This window comes from Helicoverpa armigera, chromosome 30, assembly GCF_030705265.1.
Source record: "Helicoverpa armigera isolate CAAS_96S chromosome 30, ASM3070526v1, whole genome shotgun sequence".
Classification (NCBI taxonomy): Eukaryota; Metazoa; Arthropoda; class Insecta; order Lepidoptera; family Noctuidae; genus Helicoverpa; species Helicoverpa armigera.
Window position 1 is genome coordinate 492,472 of NC_087149.1, and position 13,506 is coordinate 505,977.

A 13,506-nucleotide genomic window follows, 5' to 3' on the forward strand; every position below is an offset into this window, starting at 1 on the left:
TTGGAGAACCGATTTGCCGCCGTGGAAACCACAACAGACGTTAACCAGAACCACGAATATGTGGTTCGACATGTTCGACGTGGGGTGGACATGTGGTTCGGATCCTCAGGGAGGAAGGTTCGAGATTCTGTAACATGCAGCGTCAGGGATTATGAAGAAACGACGTGAAAACCCGCCTCGTCAGCTAAGCGGGCTCTAAACCAAGAGATCAACAAGCACGTACGACGCGACCTCCGGTGCTCCAATACTCTTGACTTTGAAAGAGCAATTGAGCTCAATCGGGGGTCAAAGGTATTCGTACAATCTCTTGGAAGAAGCCACTTGACGAAGCTGACCACAACAAGTGGAGAAGTCATTTCTTCGGTGGCGGCAGTCTTTTCGGAAGTGGAAAACTTCTATGGCCGGTTATACGCATCGCATGCATCTCGACCTTATCCCGGAAATGAGGATTCTAGAGCCACATTAACACGCCATTTCACCGAAGACCTGCCAGAAGTCAGCAGTGGCGAAATCGAGATCGCTCTGAGACAGCTCAAAAATGGAAAAGCCCCTGGCGAGGATGGCATTACAACAGAGCTATTAAAAACAGGAGGTAAGCCCATACCGGGGGAGCTCCAGAAGCTTTTTAATGCTGTCCTATTTGAAGGGAGAACTCCAGAGGCGTGGAGTAGGAGTGTTGTCGTCCTGTTCTTCAAAAAGGGAGACAAAACCCTGCTGAAGAACTATCAGCGGGCGGGTATGCTGGGCGGGTTGGCGCTTAATACACAAGTGTGAAGTGTGAGAATAAGATTACGAGTTGGTACATACATCTTACGAGTCGTAGTTATTTATCTTATTTAAAACAACTTCCTGTTACTTATTACAACAAACCACAATAATTAAAATTATAAAAAGATGTAATAGGTACCGTAATCACGGTATTGGCTCCTCAATACCGGTATTGAAAAAATACCAAAATATATCCGTGATCACGGTATTACGGGATCCCGTAATACCGGTATTGAAAGCCCTAATCCGCACATAACATTATTAATAAACGGCGTAAAAATCACATTTGTTGTATGAAAGTCAATATTGATATGTAAGTAATTATGTTTTGTTGTAAATAATTACTTTTAAATTATAGGGGCTCAATACTACGTACTCATTACTCAATATTCTGTAAATATTTCAATTTCAAGCGTCTACGTGTTGCAGTTCTCAATATAGAGCTAAAAAATCACAATTGTTGTATGGGAGAAGATTGAAGATTGGGAGAGATTGAAACACTTACTTAAATTAATTAAACTCATTAATTTAAGTAAACATATTTTTCTGGTATAATTTTTAGGGTCAAAAAATTATATTGATGAGAATTTAAATTGTACTGACAACAAATACATGCATTATTTTATGGGCTCCCATACTGAAGGTGCCTAGCAAAATACATGTAAATGTTTAGTTTTTGTGACTAAATGCTCCCAGCTAACATTAAGTATTTTTTTCTGGTTTTTCAATACCATCAAGATTACTCTGAAGTTATGTAGTGTACGGATAGACTGCATGTGGTAATTGTCATGCACCTTAATTCAATAGTAATAAGTACGATTTTCCTATAAAACTGTTACCTAAAATGGACTGTACATGGTTTAATATATGATTTTATTCCATAGCTGCCAAAGACAAGGAAGAGGGTAGTCCCACAGAGAATGACGAGATGCCTCCCGGAGAGACTGCACCTATTGCACAAACAGCCAATGGTAAGTTCTATAAACTTGGTTAACTGGATATTAATAAGTTATTAATCTAGTAGTCTGTATAAACAAACAAACAAATATTCTTTATTATATTAGTATAGATTTTCCGTTAGTACAATAGTCTCTATGCCAGAGTGCCAGACTGGCTACGGGATTGTTCGCGCTCATGACCGCGGCGCTGGTACATGGCGGGCTTAAGAAGGAACATGGCGGGTTTACTCAGTAAGAGTCTGACACTCCCGAGCGCTGCACACACAGCGGGAGCCGACATTTGATTTCCCATAAAAAAAGATTGCCGAGCTAATGGTTCGATTCCCAGTACTGACAATATTTGTCATTGTCTGAGTGTCATATCATAAAGATATACTGTTTGTTTCCTACAGGTCCGGCCCCGGGCGCCGCCCCCGGCTCGTTCGGGTACTACGGCGGCGGCTGGCCCGCGTGGGGCAGCTGGCCGCCGCCGCTCGTGCCTCCTGGCATACAGGCTGACTCTGGTAAGTTTACACTAATTAGAAATACTAGCTTTCTCACGATTTCGCCCATGTCGTTGGGGAAAATATTGCGTGGAGCTGGATAAAAGCTGCGTTGGTTGAAACTATCCTTGATAGGCGGGCTGTCTAGCACTGCTTTTAAAATGAAAACAATTTTTATATAATTGACACATTTAAGCAAAAAATAAACAAGCTCAATTAAAAATACAATAAATTATCTTAGCCAGTATCGCCACCAACTATTATATTTTAGCAGAAGATTATTGTCAAAACCACGAGGGTAGCAATTTGGTAGCAACTCTATATCTGCGGATTTCAGTACCAGATCTATTCGATCTTTCGCTATAGGAGTTTGAATAGGGTATTTTAGTCTAGATGAGAAAAAAATTAAAAGTGAATTACAATGATTGTTTAGAGGAAAAGCAATCGGGAAATGTTAGTTTCACTTCGTAAGGTACATAAATATATTTTTTATTGCAGTTTAAAGTTTTTAGGTTTTTTTATCTGTCTTTGAACACTACGAAATGTCGCCGCCATGCTAATGACGTCATTACGGTAGTGTCAGTTAAAATTTTCAATACATAGGGTCATTTCGCCTGTTCGCGTCCATAGCCCAGTTCGCGTCCATTTTGCCGATCTCCTTTTAAAAATCCTCGAAAACAAGTCAATTAACACACTAATCAAACGAAAAGTCATTACCGCTAATACGTTAATGTATAAGAGTTTTTTTATATTTAACGAGTAAAATAAGGTGGACGCGAATTACTACATCGAATTTTACGAAACTTCCACTGTGCGTCCACAATGGACGCGAACTAAAACTATCCTCTATAATAATAAACCAAATTGCGTCCACTGTTTTCGTTAAATACTTGCTTATAAAAAATAATTAAAACATACTGTTTAATATTAATATATTAAACAGTACATTTTTTTATTAAGATACATACGTGGTTATAATTAAATTATCAACTGATATAAGTAATTTCATTTAAGATAAGTTCTTTCGATACAGGAAAAAAGAAGGAAAAGACAACATACACAGAAGAAGATTTAAATAAAGCGTTAAATGTTATTCGAGAGAAGAATAAATCGATAAAAAATATGCAAAGAATATGCTACCTTGTCTGATAATTTATTGACTCAACAATTCTTTTAGTTGTATGTTTACACAAAATTATTAAATTGTTTTGTTAATTTAATATGAAAGGAAATCGATCTACGGATCGAAAACGCCTGGAAGAGCTACTGGTCCATGAAGGGAGAACTCCCTTTATGTCTGAAGCGGAAACTAGTCATGTGTATTCTGCCCATCCTAACCTACGGCGCTCAGACTTGGTCTTTGACAGAATCTCAAAAGTCCAGGCTAAAAGTATGCCAAAGGAGCGTGGAGCGTAGCCTGCTCAGCATACGGCTTAGTGACCGGATACCTACGCAACACCATTATCCGGTCCAAGATCCGGGCATAGTAGATTTGGGCAATAAGTCTGCAAAGTTGAAGTCGAATGCACCCGGACAAGTGGGCCAACATCACCACACACTGGATCCCTGAGGATGGAAGGTGACCGAGAGGGAGACTAAGAAAACGCTGGAGAGAAGACTTGGACAGCTTCCTCTCGGACTGGCCACAAATAGCGATGGACAGAGAAAAATGGAAGGCTATGGGGGAGGCCTTTGCCCAGCAGTGGGACAGCATAGGCTAATAAAAAAAAATAATATGGCCAAAAACTTAGTATAATCAAGGCGGATCTTAAGCATTCCCTGTGATTTAGAGTAAAATTAACAGAATTGATTACTGTTTATTCTTCAAGTTTCAAAATTAATTGCCTAATTTTAAGTTACTTAAACCAATGTTGAGAAGAATTATTTTTATTTTGTAAAGTGAATTTTAAATGATGATAATGTTGATTTTAATAATTAAGTGTATTGTTAAATAAAGAAATTGTTCAAATACAATCTTTCTTTATTAATTCTTAACAATTTCACCCTATATTCCTTTTCAAAGCCGCTGGACGCGAACTGGACCATGGGTGGACGCGAATTGGATTTTGTGGACGCAAACTGGGTAAAACGCCTAATTCTGAGGTTTATCGATTTAAATAGAAAACGTAAGATATTTCTTATACAACTGAAAGTTAATCTTAAAATAGAGTATATAAGGAATACATTACACAAATTTGACATGGAAATGAGTGCTGGAACATTTTTATTATCGCCGTCAAACTTGCCAACTGCACTAAATGGTCGCCAACAGGCGAAATGACCCTATCAAAATATGTATTACTGACAGCTGTAGTAGCGTAATGACGTCATGACCAAAAAACAATCATGGCGTCCGTTGTGTGCCGCGTTTTCGCGAAATACGCGCGAAATTTGAAATTATGATAAAACAATTAATTTATATTCGTACATAACGTGAGAAAAAAAAATATTTTTAATTTTTTAGAGATATATCAAGACTAAAGAATTTATTTAAGATATATTTCAAAAATGCATGTAATACCCTATTATGTCAAATTTCAATGTATATTCGAAAAACAACGGATGGTTTGGTTATTAAAATCTGCAGTGTATGTATTTGGACAGAAAGTAAGCGGATTAACAGCCATATTGATGCACACATTTACGGTATATTTTATTTTCTTAATTCACTCTATGTTAAACTGTATATTTTGTCTCGTAGCTGCGAGTCAGGCTAACTCAGGCGCTCGTCCAACCAGCCCGTCTTCTGAGCCTACCGTGATATCAGACTCGCCCACTCCTACGCCTAAGAAGGAAGAACTTGTAAGTATGCTTTACTAGCTGTTTAGGAACCTACTTCCCGTATCTGGATAAAATATAGCCTATTTTACTTGAGGATAGTGTAACTTGTTAAATGTGAAAGATTTTTAAATTGGTTCAGTTCTTTCGGAGCCTTTACGGTAGCACGACAAACAAAAAATCTTTGATATTGTCTTAGTGCATAGATGTACCTTGTAACTTTCGTGAAACTTAACGTTTTTAATATGAGATGTGAGTAACCTTTTCTCAACTGGAATTCGGGAATCCAATTTGAATATCTATGGGAGTCATTACGGACAACCAGAAACCAACCAGTCTTAGTTGGGTTGCCCGATAACAGTTTTGAGGAGGTCAGATATGAAGTATGGATGCAGCTGGATGCAGGTCGCCTCCAACAGGTATCTGTGGAGATCTAAGGGGGAGGCCTATGTTCAGCAGTGGACGTCCTATGCCTGAGATGATGATGAGATATGAAGTTGCCCTATGTGGCACACTGGCATTCTTAGACTGGAAATCGACCACAATATAGTAGAGAAAAAGGCTAGGCAGATGATGATGATGTGATGATTAATTTCCCCCGTGTCCCCCAGGTAATAACCCCCGAGCTGATAGCGGCAGCAGCGGAGTGGACGACGCACCGGGCGCCGGACGGACGCCCGTACTACTACCACGCCGCCAAGCAGGAGAGCGTCTGGGAGAAGCCCAAGCCCATGAAGGAGCTGGAAGGTTAATAAATAAAAAAAAAGAATTTTGAAAATCGGTCTAGGCGTCTTCTATCACTAATCTATGAACGTTAATTTTTAACGTTATTTTTAACTAGCTTTCCGCCCGCGGCTTCGCCCGCGTGGGATTCGGTTATATTGCGGTATAAATCACAACTATAAGAAAACTTCTCATTCCCACGGAAAAATCTAAGAAGCACGATGTAATGCTGGATACGATTAGTTGTTAAACCAAAACTGAATGGTACACTATATTATACGTTTTCCCTTGTGGAGCAAAAACATGCAGATTTTGGGCACTAGAAACCCGGGAATACGCTACATAGAGCTGACCATGCGAAAAACAATGTTTTTCTAAGTGTACTCCAGCAACCCTTAGAGTTTGGCCTTGCTCTTCATTAATGGTCAATTGTCATTGAATAATTTCTCGCATGTTTGTGGTTGTTTTAAACGACACACAGCGCCATCTACAATCCATCCATCAAGCAAACAATATTTTTGTTTTCGTTTGGAGCCTATTCAAAAATAATATGTATCCTCGGTAAAATGTTAATAGATATTCCTTTCAAATTCAAATTACAACCAGTTAAACTGTTTAGTAAAAATATCACTATACATACAGTATATTATTGTGTACATATTATATTTCTTGTTTACTTACAGAATTACGAGCCAAAATCGCTATTGAGAAAGGCGAACCCGTTGAGAAGAAAAATGACAAAAAAATGGAAATTGACGATAGCAAGATTGAAGGTAAGATGCATTGTATTAACTAGCTGTTACGCCGAAAAGAGTTTATCTCGTTTTAGCATGAAAACGCAACAGACAGATTTACTCATATATGTATAACTAACTTCCGCCCGCGGCTTCGCTCGCGTAGATTTCGGTTTTATCGCGTTTCCAAGAGAATTATTCAAAAGTCCGGGATAAAAACTATCCTATGTTCTTTCTCAAGGAGTAACAATCAACTTTCGCCTTTGTAAAATTAGGTGCTCTCATCAATAACAAATATTTATAAATACAGACATGTATTGCTGAAGCTATTCTTCTTCCCAGTTATAATACAAAATGTGTGAATGTTTTATCAGCCTAATAAGAATAAACGTTTTTGAGCTTAAGTTTAAGCTACAGACAATATGAATTTAACAAATATTTAACCTTATTCCCACAGTAATAGACGTAGAAGCCCACGCGGAAGCCGCGGCGGCCGCCGAGGCCGAGCGAGCTGCCCAGGCCGAGAGAGCCGCGCAGGCCGAGAGAGAGAGAACTCGCTCCGACTCCGACAAGGAGAAGGAGAAAGACAAGGAGAAGGACAAGGACAAGGCCAAGCAGGACAGGAGCCGGCCTATCTCTAGCACGCCGATATTGGGGACGCCTTGGTAAGTAGCTAAATTTCTAGGTATTTAACAGTAATTTATACATGGATAAAATACAGAAAATCTAGTTTTTAACCGACTTTCGAAAAAATGTTGACGGTCTTTAAAATGTCCACAAAAGTTGGTAAAAAGATAAAAAAGTTGGTTTAGGTTTTTCATTTTCAAAGTGTTTGTGGGGTAATTTGAACGAGCAAATAATGTAAAAAAAAAAAATTAACCGACTTCGCAAAAAAGTGGTGGACCGACATCAAAATTGACATAAAAAACAGCTCTTAAAATGTAAAGGTAGATAGATTAAACAGAAAAAAGGTTAGGTAGTAGAGAGCCTTAGGCAGAGAGAGAGGGAGAACTCGCTCCGACTCCGACAAGGAGAAGGAGAAAGACAAGGAGAAGGACAAGGACAAGGCCAAGCAGGACAGGAGCCGGCCTATCTCCAGCACGCCTATATTGGGGACGCCTTGGTAAGTTACAATAATTAACCATAAAAACTGTAAATTTTATATCATAAAAACTTTGTTGTGGAGAAATGTTGAATTAAAAAGACCTCATTTTTAACCGACTTCCCAAGAAGAGGCGATCAACTACAAAATAAATATAAAAACAGCCGTCAAAATACGAAGGTAGGTGAATTTAACACTAAAAGAGTAAAAAATGCTGAAAATTACCTCATTTTCAACCGACTTCCCCAAAAAAGTGGTGACCGACATCAAAATTGACATAAAAAACATTAAACAGAAACAAGGTTAGGTAGTAGAGAGCCTTAGGCAGAGAGAGAGGGAGAACTCGCTCCGACTCCGACAAGGAGAAGGAGAAAGAGAAAGAGAAGGACAAGGACAAGGCCAAGCAGGACAGGAGCCGGCCTATCTCTAGCACGCCTATATTGGGGACGCCTTGGTAAGTAGCTAAATTTCTAGGTATTTAAGAGTAATTTATACACGGATAAAATACAGAAAATCTATTTTTTAACCGACTTTCGAAAAAATGTTGACGGTCTTTAAAATGTCCACAAAAGTTGGTCAAAAGATAAAAAAATTGGTTTAGGTTTTTCATTTTCTAAGTGTTTGTGGGGTAATTTGAACGAGCAAATAATGTAAAAAAAAATAACTGACTTCGCAAAAAAGTGGTGGACTGACTTCAAAATTAACCTAAAAAACAGCCCTCAACATCGCTACAAAAGTAAGTGAATTAAACACAAAAGCAGCAAAAAAATTAGAATGACCAAAGTTTTAACCGACTTTCCAAAAAGAGGCAATCAACTACAAAATTAATATAAAAACAGCCGTCAAAATACAAAGGTAGGTGAATTTAACACTAAAAGAGCAAAAAATGCTGAAAATGACCTCATTTTCAACCGACTTCCCCAAAAAAAGTGGTGACCGACATCAAAATTGACAAACAGCTCTTAAAATGTAAAGGTAGATAGATTAAACAGAAAAAAGGTTAGGTAGTAGAGAGCCTTAGGCAGAGAGAGAAAGAGAACTCGCTCCGACTCCGACAAGGAGAAGGAGAAAGACAAGGAGAAGGACAAGGACAAGGCCAAGCAGGACAGGAGTCGACCTATCTCTAGCACGCCCATATTGGGGACGCCTTGGTAAGTAGCTAAATTTCTAGGTATTTGTTGTGGAGTTATCTAAATTATTCTAAATAGTACACATACCACCTTTTAATCGACTTCTCAAAAAGTGGTGTGTAGATGAGAAAAATACTTATTTATTTATGTCAATCAAGAGGATATTTTTTTAATATTATATTTTTAATAGGCCTAGCAAACCAGAGTTTTATAATAACTTTTTTTTTTCATATATTTTATTGTTTGTAATGTTGTTGGTGCGCTAATAAATAATCCTATATCATCATCTTCCTCCGAGCCTTTTCCCAACTATGTTGGGGTCAGCTTCCAGTCTAACCGCATGCATCTGAGTACCAGTGTGCCACAACGAGCAACTGCTTATCTGATCTCCTCAACCCAGTTACCCGGGCAACCCAAGGGAAGAGCTAGTAAATAATTATATTTCCGTTGTTCCCAGGTGCGTAGTATGGACTGGAGACGGCTCAGTGTTCTTCTACAACTCAGCAGCACATTCCTCCGTGTGGGAGCGACCCGCCATCCTCATGGGCCGCGCGGACGTCGACAAGGCCGTCAGCCAACCGCCCGCCGCATTGTTGGAACTGCAGGTATGTACCCAGCAGGGCAAAGGCCTGCCGGGGCTGCGGGATTGTTTGAAAGAGTTACCGCAGCCCTGGTATATGGCAGGCTTAAGAAGGAACATGGCGGGTTTGGTCAGTAAGAGTCTGACACTCCCTCACCGCTGCTAACCCACAGCGGGATGGGTTATATGATGATTTTTGTAATAGAAAATAGAATGTTTGTGTGTGTGTGTAAGCTGGGCGATTTTATTGTAAAGTTTATTGAAATATACCTGTAGGTAGGTATTAATAATGGTTAGTTTTACCGGTTACTGATAAGTCTCTCATAGCTTCACTTCACCTAAAATAAATATAGCCTATCAGGAACTTATCCGACAGATTAACTATAATCCTTTGAGACTGGGAAGCTTATTCTTCACCACTTTTTCTTTCTAGTCATAACGCTAGGAAATTGTGAAAGGGGGGCTGTCTTTTTGTAATTTTTTCGTGAAAAACTAACCTGCTTTTGATAAACGTTTTTGACTCTGATTTCACAAGTTTCAGATAGCAATATCTGGCAGAAATTATAAGCAACCTTTATTGGGAAATAGTATTAACTATCAGATAACTAACTGAACCTTTATCAGTGACTAGTGTAACAGGGCTTAGATGTCGTAAAATATAGGTACTGCTTCTAGATAGGAACTATATAAAAACTGTATTCTATTTAGTTAGATAAATAGCTAAAGATTAACAGCCTTACTACAAAAACTTAAACATTTGTTGGACACTTGTCTAATCAAAGTATGGTTGAAAACGGAACTTATTTCAACGTCATAATCATTTTTTTTAGACAAGTGTTCAACAGTCGTTTAAAAGTTTTTGTGTTACGACGGTAACAGTCTATACTCTATTTGAGTAGGTACTTAACTAAAGGTAAACTAAAGGTAAAATCTTGATAGGACGTCACACAAATACATATTGAACAAATAAACTACTGCTTACAATAATGATTCAATTGATTAAGTTATTGTTATTATTGTTTTTACATAGAATTTTTGCCGCATTTTATTTATAAAGAAAAAGTCTTGCCTACTATTGTTTTGCCTAATCAAATATACTCGTAGTATAGATTGGAAGAATCACCATTATCATAAGCACGTCGTATAATTTATAAGCCCTTGTTAAATCATTACATATGTATACACAGCTTTTATTAAAGTCGTGGTGACCTAGTGGGCAAAGAACCAACCTCTCGAGTATGAGGGCGCGGGTTCGATTCCAGCCACCTCAGCATGGCGATTCTATCTCTATTCTTCCAAGAAACGACAAAGCTCTTTCTTTCCCACTCGACATGTCTTCTACCCGAGCATGGCGCGAGCTGTAGACTCGCGTTTCTATCAAGAGAAAGACTTTCCATAGCAACGGATAAGTAGCTAGTGATGGGTCGTTCTGCGATGAATTTACGTTTAGTTAGCCAAAAAAAATGTGTCAATGCACTATTTTTCACGCATGAACCTATACATAAACTCACGTAACTCAAAGTAACAACAAAACGTATTCATCGAACTTATTTTTTATCTGTGGAACTAAAATGGTTCATGTTTGTTTGTTTACAAAAAACGATTATTGTTGTTGATTTTACGTATTTAAATATTAGTGATTACTGCGTGCGGCAAGGAAAAAGTAAGTAGATTTTGTGATTAAATAAATAAAGTACTGATTATTCCAATAGTTGTGTGTAATTAATCCAAACGAACATAATAATTATCCATACATACGATGAAAAGAACAAAGGAAAATAACATAATAATCTCAATAAATGGTGATTGGTGGCATTGTCTGATGAAAACTTTGCCATGCACAGTTCAATGCGTTCCTCACTGTTATCTTGCTTCCCTATATTATTGTCCGAAGTGTTTTTACTTTCGTCGTTACAAAACCTGTTTATTTACAGCGTACGAAGTCCCATCCAATAAACGGAGAAGATAGTATCCCGATCCATTGGGAAAAGAAGGCCACGATAAAGAAGAATAGGTCCGTATTCAAAATGTGCTGAAAAAATATGGAAAAGAACGAGTTCTTGGCATACAATGCTGACACGAGAAACATTCTATTAGTAAGTGTCTTTAAATAATATTAATTTACTAGTAATAGTTCTCCAGACTTGTTGGTTTCATTCTAGCAAAACTCTCATGCTTTGTTTTCAAAGTATAATTATGGCAATAATAATTATAGTACCTATTTGTTGCTTGTGTGATATAAGCAACAACTCTTAAGATAAAAAATAAAATGAGACAATCATTTACACAAAGGTAAAGGTTTATTTACATAAAATTAAGGCTACAGATAAAGTCATTTATTCAAAATAGGCTGAAAATCAGCAGCAGAAGCGGTGAAACAAACTCCCCAGCAACTCAATTCTGTCTGTATGGTTTAAAGAACTGTTGATATACAAAGATATTCATAATAGTTGCTCTTCTGTGAGTTGCAGCTTGTAGTAAGCTACCGCTAAAGTCATTGGTGTCTCTCTTTCTGCCTTTCTTCGGGAAGAGTTGTAGCATAGGCACCCTGCAAAAAGAAATAACTGTGTAAAGAGTTTTTACAAGAATTATTTTACAGTATAATAAAAGAATAACATACTGATAGTGACACATTATCAGCATTCTTATTGATGTCATGAGTCAAGACCCTAACGCATGACTAGAATCCCCTGAAAATGAATGTTAATTTAATTTTGTGTTCTTGTTTCAGATTACAAAAAAAGGATGCTAAATGACAACTGGGTCGTCAGTTTACAAATTATAAATTATTGAAATGATATCATTTAATAAAGAATGTGAATATTAAAATCATAATGGTTGTTTACTTAAAATGTCATTTTTTTCTTAGCAGATAAAACTGTCCAATTCTAGAGTCATGCCTGCGCAGTTTGTTCTTAATGAGAGAACTATTGAAAATTGATTGTTTATGAACTCTGTCAGGATAATTGGCATTTATGTTCAGTATTTTGCACTCAGTATCTACAATCTGAAATAGAGGTTATATCTAATATTAGGTATCATCATCATCATCTCAGCCATAGGACGTCCACTGCTGAACATAGGCCTCCCCCTTTGATCTCCACAGATACCTGTTGGAATATATTAGGTATACTAACCTTGTATTCACTGCAAAAACAAATTGCTTAAAAAATTTGCTAACAGTGGTTAGTAATGTTGTTAATGACCTAAGCAGGACCTGAACAAAGAACCTGCAACAATTAAGCTTTGTTAAATATTTTTCTTCTGTTTAATTATACCTAATAATAGTATTACCTACATAATAGACAAAATAATCTTAGAAACAATAATAAATGAATAGATCTTTCTATATTTAACTTATCTATAAGGACGAAAACTTGTCATATTTTTGGTTGGAAAGCACAACGAAATAAAATAGACTAGGTACTTACATTGATATGAACAGGCAGACCCTAAGATATCCTAGGAGACAGATTCCGCACAAATACTGCACCATCTCTGCACATTTACGTTTTCAATGTCGAGAGGCTTAACACTCGTATAGCTCGTTCTTTGAGCTTTACACTGATTCTTCTCAGCATAAAAACTGACCACATGACGACGGTAGGACCCCGACATACTTTGTAAATGCTTTTTGAGATCTTAAAATTATAATAATATTCTTGTCTACTCTTGTCTAGGTCCGATGAGATGTAGAGTATTTGACATTTCATATAGAAAGTTATATCTACTCCCAAATGTCAAAAGTAGAGAAAATATAGTCGTCATGCTCGACGCGATAGACACATGTCGACGAAGAAAAGAAACATTTCTTTTCTCGATGTCAAACATCGCCATGCTCGGGTCGATAGAAATCTTTCTTCAATCTGTCATTTTGTCGATTCTCCGGTAGACAAAAGCTGTTTCTACGGCGGTCATGCTAGGCCCGCATGTCAGGCAAGTACCAATGCAACTTTTCTAAGTTTGTATGTACTTTCTAAGTATATCTTAGACACCAATGACTGTGTTTCGGATGGCACGTTAAACTGTAGGTCCCGGCTGTCATTTAACATCCTTGGCAGTCGTTACGGGTAGTCAAAAGCCAGTAAGTCTGACACCAGTTTAACCAAGGGGTATCATGTTGCCCGGGTAACTGGGTTGAGGAGGTCAGATAGGCAGTCGCTTCTTGTAAAGCACTGGTACTCAGCTGAATCCGGTTAGACTGGAAGCCGACCCCAACATAGCTGGGAAAAGGCTCGGAGGATGATGAT

The 13,506-nt window shown here is 37.8% G+C and overlaps 1 protein-coding gene and 2 long non-coding RNA genes across 7 annotated transcripts in view; 2 read left to right on the forward strand and 1 right to left on the reverse strand.

Moving 5' to 3' along the window:
* LOC110382741 (uncharacterized protein) overlaps positions 1-13,506 on the forward strand; it is a 63,781-nt gene that overhangs the window by 17,863 nt on the left and 32,412 nt on the right. For all 5 annotated transcript variants that reach the window (XM_064042866.1, XM_064042864.1, XM_064042862.1 and 2 more), the window contains exons 7-13: positions 1,653-1,739; positions 2,120-2,230; positions 4,911-5,011; positions 5,599-5,734; positions 6,394-6,483; positions 6,902-7,109; positions 9,134-9,281. In XM_064042866.1, coding sequence (XP_063898936.1) covers positions 1,653-1,739; positions 2,120-2,230; positions 4,911-5,011; positions 5,599-5,734; positions 6,394-6,483; positions 6,902-7,109; positions 9,134-9,281 — 881 coding nt within the window. The remainder of the gene's footprint in view (positions 1-1,652; positions 1,740-2,119; positions 2,231-4,910; positions 5,012-5,598; positions 5,735-6,393; positions 6,484-6,901; positions 7,110-9,133; positions 9,282-13,506) is intronic.
* LOC135119143 (uncharacterized) lies at positions 9,317-12,091 on the forward strand. The gene is made up of 2 exons (XR_010277999.1): positions 9,317-11,352; positions 11,988-12,091. It is a non-coding gene; the product is annotated as an uncharacterized LOC135119143 (long non-coding RNA).
* LOC135119144 (uncharacterized) lies at positions 11,376-13,191 on the reverse strand. Its single transcript, XR_010278000.1, has 4 exons — positions 12,688-13,191; positions 12,394-12,486; positions 11,877-11,946; positions 11,376-11,804 (listed from the first exon to the last, which is right to left on the reverse strand). It is a non-coding gene; the product is annotated as an uncharacterized LOC135119144 (long non-coding RNA).